The 8343-nt window shown below is 37.2% G+C and overlaps 2 protein-coding genes across 2 annotated transcripts; one reads left to right on the top strand and one right to left on the bottom strand.

The window, feature by feature from the left end:
• Positions 1 to 324: 324 nt before the first annotated feature.
• Positions 325 to 3432, top strand: LOC116000294 (transcription factor MYB61-like). The gene is made up of 3 exons (XM_031240363.1): positions 325 to 576; positions 713 to 842; positions 2565 to 3432. The coding sequence occupies exons 1-3, from the start codon at positions 444 to 446 to the stop codon at positions 3277 to 3279; spliced, it is 978 nt and encodes a 325-aa protein (XP_031096223.1). The 5' UTR covers positions 325 to 443; the 3' UTR covers positions 3280 to 3432.
• Positions 3408 to 6730, bottom strand: LOC116000286 (probable polygalacturonase). The gene is made up of 6 exons (XM_031240353.1): positions 6554 to 6730; positions 6131 to 6469; positions 4950 to 5070; positions 4680 to 4854; positions 4492 to 4562; positions 3408 to 4367 (listed from the first exon to the last, which is right to left on the bottom strand). The coding sequence occupies exons 1-6, from the start codon at positions 6584 to 6586 to the stop codon at positions 3652 to 3654; spliced, it is 1455 nt and encodes a 484-aa protein (XP_031096213.1). The 5' UTR covers positions 6587 to 6730; the 3' UTR covers positions 3408 to 3651.
• Between the last annotated feature and the right edge of the window lie 1613 nt (positions 6731 to 8343).

The following is an 8343-nucleotide window of genomic DNA, read 5'->3' on the forward strand; positions in this document are numbered from 1 at the left end:
CGTGCGTGACTTAAGGAGCAAAAAAGGAAAGCAATTAAGCTAGAAAAAGATGTGTGGTGAAAGGCGGCATGGTTTTATTTTCTAGACTACTCACGAACGCAAAAAATGGGAGTTATAACAACGTAGTACATGTCTACGATGTAGATGGAAACGAAGGAATCAAAATCAAATTAAATTAGAATTTAGAACAGTGGCCTCTGATACACAAAGTTGATGGAATGTCGTTTTAGGGTTAGATGGAAACATGGGGCCCCTTCCACAGTCCCCTCTGTCGGATCTTTCTAATTCCTCCGTGCTGTATTTATAGGAAAGTGATCAAACGGGAATGCCATCTCACAACTTCATATTTATATATAACCAATTAATCATACCCAAACTTACCAATTAAACATATTATTGTTAACAAAGAGATTAGCAGAGAGAAAAAGCAACAAAAACAAAAAATGGGGCACCATTCTTGCTGTAACCAGCAAAAGGTGAAGAGAGGGCTTTGGTCGCCGGAAGAAGATGAAAAGCTCATAAGATATATCACTAATCATGGCTATGGCTGCTGGAGTGAAGTCCCTGAGAAAGCTGGTCTTTTTCTTACTATATGTACTTTCTGCATTATTCACGTACTGTAACATGCATTATGGCTTAGCTTCTCCAGAATCAATGCTATGGTTTTTTTTTTTTTTCGGTTAATGTTTTCTTGGTTGTACGATGTTAATAGGTCTTCAAAGGTGTGGGAAGAGTTGCCGGTTGAGGTGGATAAACTACCTGAGGCCAGATATAAGAAGAGGAAGATTTTCCCCAGAAGAGGAGAAGTTGATCATAAGCCTTCATGGAGTTGTTGGAAACAGGTAAATAATCTCAGCAAAATTCCCAACTAAGTTACTCAATCTATTCACTTGATAACCATAAAGTTACAAATTCAATTCTCAGCGGGAATAGCTTATATTGGTCTTCTTGGTTTAAACATGTCAGTGATGGACAACTTGATTTACTCTTATGGTTATTTGTCAATTAAAGTCACAGTGAGGGATTTATTTTACCCAATTTAAGCTTTGTAGTGGATGTGGCTGGATTTCTTTCGTTACTAAAAAAAAAATTAAAATTTAACAAGTTTATGAAGGAGCAAAACATTTTTCTTTTAAAGGACAAGAGGATGATGATGATGTGAAAGTGTGTAGTTCAGTGCTATGTATTATATTAGTTTGAAACAACTTTAAGCAATGTTATTTTTTTTTCAATTAATTAAACTCAGTTTTAAGACTCTTTCATGTCTTAATTAATGAACTTATAATGTACACTTACAAATTACGTTTTTCCTTTTTTCCTTATTCTAAACAATAAGTTATTATGAGAAATTAAAGCCCACTTAATATTTACAAGAATTTCACTATCAAATTAGTTTAAACATACAGTGTCATATTTAGCAGTTCGATCATATAGTTAAACTAAATTAATCGAACAGTGCCAAAGACCTTGTAGTCAAGTGGCATCCGGTGTCCCGATTAACACTCCCACATGGATGATGGAAGTGGATTCGAGGGGTTTGAGCCTTAGTAGAGGCAACTGTTGACTCGTTGTACTTCAGTAGGTTGAGAAAGTAGTTATGAACAGATATAAAAATTAATCGAACAGTATTCTACGCCACTGTCTAGGCTTTCCTGGCTAATTTTTTATAGGAAAAGTATAAGTTGGGTTTACTTTAATTTTTCAAAACCAATTCAAGGAAATTTCAATTAAAAAGTCTTTGTTTTTCATTTCTCCAAAAAATAATAATGAAAAGCTTCTCCAAGTTTGTAAATGGAATGTGTAACCTCAATTGAATTGAATAGTGTGTTCGTTTCGATACACTAAAAGTTTAAATTGGTAGTAAAACTATTGTGAGCATGTAAATATAATATAAATACAAATGTGCAGTCCAATAATCAGCTTAGACTTTTAGTTGGATGGAGCACATACAAAAGGTCATGGGTTCAAAACTTTGCGCCACCCTGAAAAAACACAATTTGTTAAGTTACAATTTTACATAAGATACACACCTTCTTGAATGTACTTTTATATAACATAAGATGTATTTTACAATTTTGCATAGTGCACATTCACACTGAACACAGATTTTCATATGATATATTTGGTTTAATATTTGGTTCAAATGAGATGATCACATTCGCCTATCAAGATTCACTAAATGTTTATAATTTTAGTAACAATAAAATATGAGGTCAATTTTATAATTTTATACACTCATTAATTTTTAATTTGAGGAGTCATTTGTTTTTAACTTATTTGTTTCGTTTCAATTTTGATGAACTGAATTTTTGGCTGTTCGATCAAGTAAAGGAAACTGAATGGAATTCATAACTGTCTTCATTATTTTTTCGTGTTTGGAACTCACGACCGGCTGGTGTTGGTTAATCGAAATCAATTTATTCCTATAAGTTCACTCATGGAAATCGTTTAAAGCAGAACCGAAAACTGAGAGTTTTAACAACATTCAACCTTGATGGATTAAATGGATTCTCACTTTTTACCTAAAACATGTTCACATATGAATGCTCTCCTATGAACTGCAGATGGGCACACATTGCAAGTCACTTGCCAGGGAGGACAGATAACGAGATAAAGAATTATTGGAATTCTTGGATTAAAAAGAAGCTTAAAAAGCCTCTATTATCAACATCTCATACAAACAGTACAACCTCTCCTACTACTAATACTACAAACAACCATCGTGTTCTCCAACCTCAAACCTCATCACCATTTTCTTTCATTAACACCAATTGCAATAATCAACTTGATTTCTTCAACACCCAAGATTTCACAACAAAACCCCCCCTCCAACTCCGACAAACCCTATTTTCATTTCCTAATACTAATCCTAATCCATTCTTTCCGTTCGACGCTAACGCCGCGCTGGAAGGAGTTAACGGCGACTACACCGACCGAGCCGCCGCCGTCGATCAGCCGTTTCAAGATTCGCCGGCATTTTGGCAGCAAGAACTTCAGGCGGCGGCGGTGTTCAGTATGGGCATGGATTCCGGTTACTTACCTCCGTTAATGGAGAACATCATGGCGCCGCCGCCGCCGTCCGTGGAGTTGCCGGCGCCACCGTGTAACGTAGCTCTGGCACGTGAGAGTGATCACGTGAGCGAATGGGCCGCCGTGGACACACAACAGTGTCCCGGCAGCTTTCTGTTCTGGGATCAAACAGATGGAGAAGAACTCGCTCTGCCGACAACATCAAACATCGGAGCCATACTATCCTCGTCTTTTCCTTCTTCAATATGATTGATTTATTATTATTATTTTTTTTAATTTTATTTTATTCTTTCTTTCTTTTGTTTATTATTATATACCCGGGATTTCTGAATTATTTTGATTGAATATGAGAGAGTGAAATGAGAAATGTTGTTGTATAGTTCATTAATTGGTTCCATTGCATCAATCATTCTTATTATCTTTAATTTAAAAACATGCTTATAGACAAACACAATCACTACTTGGGAGTGTATAAGTCAACAGTCTGACTAATTTGATTGGACTGTCCCAATACAACTGTTTTTTTGGGAGGGTATAAATCAAACCATATGACCAATTTGACTGGGTTGCCCGATACAACTGTTTTTTTAAGGTTATCTTTACAGGTGATTTTAGTACACACTATACCATACGTAATTTGTGTCTGCAAGCACATGTCTGAACTTCAACATTCTCAATTGGCAAGGTCTCTGTTGGGAAATCACATGAAGTAACCTTTTCTGGTCCCTGGTCTGGCAAAAGCCCACAAGGTTGAGGAACCACACCACTTGAAACCCCAGAAATGTCTGTGCAATTCCATGGGAGTCTCTTAGCATGTTGTCCCATCTCAATGGTGACATTAGATATGCAGATTCCAGTGAATGGATCGCCCGAAATCCCCTCCAACCGCCCTGCCATTGTCACGTTCTCAGCCACCATGTCTCGGTAGTTGATGTTCTCGATCACGGGGAAAGCATTCGGGTCATACTTGTCATCAGGATGAGAGCCATAGTTCCCTGTCATCCAGAACACATATTTCATCGTTTTCATGGTCACACGCCTCACGTATATATCCTTCACATACCCTCCCCTCCCAACTCCTGTCTTAATCCTCACTGCAGATTCTGTATCAATCGCGAGAATGTCCTCTGCCCTCACATCCTCGATTCCTCCAGACATCTCGCTGCCTAGTGCAATCATCGCGCTAGTTGGGGAAATGCAGGTTACCCGCCTGATGACGAGCTGTTTGGTGGGCATCCCAAACGCAATTCCATACTCATCCCACCCGCTCTTCACAGCAATACAATCGTCTCCCGAGACAATATAACAGTCCTGAATTCGCGTGTTTGTACACGAGTCTAAAGAACAGACGACAGATAACATGTAACTAACAGTTTAATTCCAGTTCTTGCATTAATTCTCCATAAACTTAGACATTCTTGAATAGTCTTATAAGAAACTTTCGTGTTTAGCATTGCATACCTGGGTTGATTCCATCTGTATTCGGGGATCTTGTAGGGGCAATAATCGTGATCCCTTCGATGATAATGTCACTGCAATTTATAGGAAAATTCAAGACTAGTATATCAGTTCAAGACTTAAAGTCGAAAAGACTTAGAAGATCTATACCACATATCACAATTCACAAAACAGAGGTCCAATTAACTGACCTGCTGTACACAGGATGAACATTCCAAGATGGAGAATTCAAAAGCGTGATGTTGGAGATTTGAATATTTTCAGAGTACATGATTTCGATCAGGTAAGGCCTTGTATAATTTAGCGTGCCGTTATGAAATTTGTCCCACCAAAGTTTCCCTTGGCCATCAAGTGTTCCATTATTCCCTGATAAAACAATAGTTAACATGAAAAATCTCACAATTTGTGCAGATTCATTCTCGTTTTCAGTTAACTAAGTACCAAGTTTCTAGCTTTTATACCCGTTATAATAACATCTGTAAGGTTGGTTCCAAAGATGAGACTGATGAACCGCCCACCCTCAGTGTCCCTTCCTCGACCATACGATGGTAAGGGTTCAATCACCGGATAATCATTCTCGTCCTGAATCAGTTACAAACCAAATGCAGAAGAATGGATAAACAGCATTTCATTAACTATACATCCACATAAACTAACCACCCTCGAGAACACGACCCAGACCTGACTCTCTGTATTGTTAATACTAACATATTTATAAACCCAAACTATAAAAAATAAATATTAACCATTAACCAGTCTATTTTGGTTAGGAGGTATACTGATACATCACGGAAGAAAACTAGCATCTTTTTTATAGTTTAAAACAGCGTTTTGACTTTTGTTGAATTGCCAATGTCCAAATCCCTTTCATGCATTATTCTTCCTGGACTTTCAATCCAATATATGTGGACCAGAATGGTCAGCCTCAACTAGTAGTCCAACCACTACAAAGGGACAAACTCTGGTTCACATGATGAACAATAGAAAATTAAGAACAGACAAACCTCTTTAATGAATGTTTTCTACTTACCCCTGGCCTACCATATAGTCAGCAATCTCAACAACCATTTGAAGACAGAAATGGTGTTCAACATTGTAAGTTTTCACACAATACCAGCAGCTTTAGTTTCTATGTTTCTCTCTAATGGTGGTTTCACCTTGGCTTAACCATTAAAATTTATGATCACTTGTCTGTGTATTACCCATGCTTAACTTCTAATTTTCCAACAGGAACAGCTAACCTAATTCCTAATTCACATGAAAACGTTAAAAAATACAATAGAAATGGGAAATTGAGCCGAGAATCTCTCACTCACTACCTGCCCGTTTGGTTGGAAGGAATTAGAATTTCACTCCCACACCTAATTCTGAAGGAAAGCAAATTACTTCGTTTGGTTGGCGGGGATTAAGACAAAATTACCCTTCTCTTCTCTAACCTAAAATTGATGTTTCATTTGTCTATGAGCATTTTGGTTTCATGATTAAGACTAGGAATTTTATTCCAAATAAACCAAACACTAAACACTAGAGTTTAAATTCTCACTTTATTTCCATATTATTCATCTAAAATCGCAATTCTTTTCCGCCTAATACTCTCTTGCCCCCACAAACGATTAGCAAAGGGTGAAGGAGAAAAGCGAACCTGAGAAGCAAGAATAACGGCGTCTTGATCAAGAAACAGTGTGAAATGGCTGGTGAGATTGAAGCTGCCGGTGAGCCATTTCCCGGGGGGAACATACAGCATCGACCCACCCTCCGGTCCGAACCCGCTGAGGAAATCGACCGCCGTCCGGAAAGCGTCGGTGTTCAACGTAACTCCGTCGCCGACTCCCCCGAAATCCGTCAACGACGCCGTGTAGCGCCTGCAGCTGATAGCAGAGTAGTCGAAGCTGCGCCACCCATTATGTCCTCTGCGCCCAACAACCTCCCTTGAACAACTCACAACAACCAAAACGGCGATCAATATAAGTCTTCCGATAATCTGCAAAAGTTCAACCCAGAAATAGATTAAGGTTATGCCGATTAGATCCTTCAACAAGAAAATGTAAAGGGAAGAGGAAATTACTTTGGATGGTTTAGGATTTCTTGAAACCTCCATTGTTGTAAGAAAATGGTTGTAGACTTTTAGTTAATGGTATGGGTGTATATACATACTGGTATAAGTATTTATAGAGGGAGGGGTTTCAAAAGCTTTGCAGGTGGAATGCCTAAATTTAACTATAACTGCTGTTGTGGGAAGTTCACAAGTGAAGTGAGATAAATGTAGAAGACAAGAAAAGGGATGACGACAAACGTAAGGAAGCCCGCTTCACACATTCCTTCAAAGTTTTTGTAACTAAATAATCAACTTGTAGTGTGATGACACCTTAATTATTATTTTAAATGAATGGTTAAAATAGATTTATCTTATCTAATTATTGAACTTAAATATGTGTTCCAATTCAATTAAAAACCTAATCCGATAGTTGAATTGTACACTTATGTTTATATATATATTATATGCTCAACAATTTATGGTGAATTATGTATGATGGAACAACGGGGCGAGATCTACAAGACCAGAACTTGAATGGCAATTAATTAGTCCATCTCATTTGCGTTGCACGTGAAAGAAAAAATAATAATACTAAGGCTGCAATGACATGTAGCACCTATACGACGATGTAAACATGATTGACTGAAACATAACAATCACTCATTTTTGCTAATTTAGTAATTTTTATTCAAGGAAATTTCTATTAAAAAGCCTTTGGTTTTTCATTTCTCTATAAAATAAAAATAAAAAGCTTCTCCAAGTTTGTAAATGAAGGTGTAACCTCAACCCAGAGTCAGTACTGCCTCCAGTAAGGCTCGAACCCACCACCTCCCGTATAAAGGAAGGGTTTGATGCCACTGGACTACAAGGTCCTTGGCATGTGTTTCATTTTGATACACTAAAAGTTTAAGTTGATAGTGAAATTATCTATATAGAGGCTACATTAAATGAAAATACGGCAAAAAAGTAAATCACGCAAAACTACAAAATGCACAATTTTTTAAGTTGCAATTTTTACATAGGATAAGGTACACCCCTTCTTGAATATACTTTTATATATATAACATAAGATGTATTTTATAGTTTTGCATAGTGCACATACATTCACATTAAACACGCATTTTCATATGATATATTTGGCTCAAATGAGCTCATCACAGTCGCCTATCAAGATTCACTAATTATTTATGATTTTAGTAAAAAAAAAAATATGATGTCAATTTTATAATCAATTTCTATTAGGATTAGCTAACATTGTTAGGGGCCCCCAGCTACCGGGTGTTAACATGGCCCCTTTACGGGCCATGCCCAACAATATTAATTCAACTTCTTTGGATCAAGCACGTACTACTCACGTCAAAAGCTATAGCTAGTAGCGAAGACGCAACTTATTTTCTTACTTATAAACCGTCATCACATTATTCGAAACAGGTTGGGTGTTAGACTTGACCCTTAGGGGTTTTACCAGCCTCCGCATAACAATTCCTAACCACCGGGTACTAGACATGCCCATTTACCGGCTGCCAAACAATTTCAAAAACATTCAACCATGATTGATAGATTAAATCAATTCTGGCTTTTTACCTACAACATGTTCTCTCATATGAATGCTCTCCTTTAATTTACTAGTTGAATTAGTTTTTGAATTTGGAAGTGCAGATGGGCACACATTGCAATTTACTAAAGGAGTTAATTCTAGCAATGGTCCTCCGACTATATTGATTTTTCAAAATTAGTCATCGACTTTTAATTTGGACAATTTAGATCCCTTTAGTTTGTAATTCTTTCCAATAATGGTACTTCCGTCAGATGAAGGTTAA

Source organism: Ipomoea triloba, chromosome 12 (assembly GCF_003576645.1).
Source record: "Ipomoea triloba cultivar NCNSP0323 chromosome 12, ASM357664v1".
Taxonomy (NCBI): domain Eukaryota; kingdom Viridiplantae; phylum Streptophyta; class Magnoliopsida; order Solanales; family Convolvulaceae; genus Ipomoea; species Ipomoea triloba.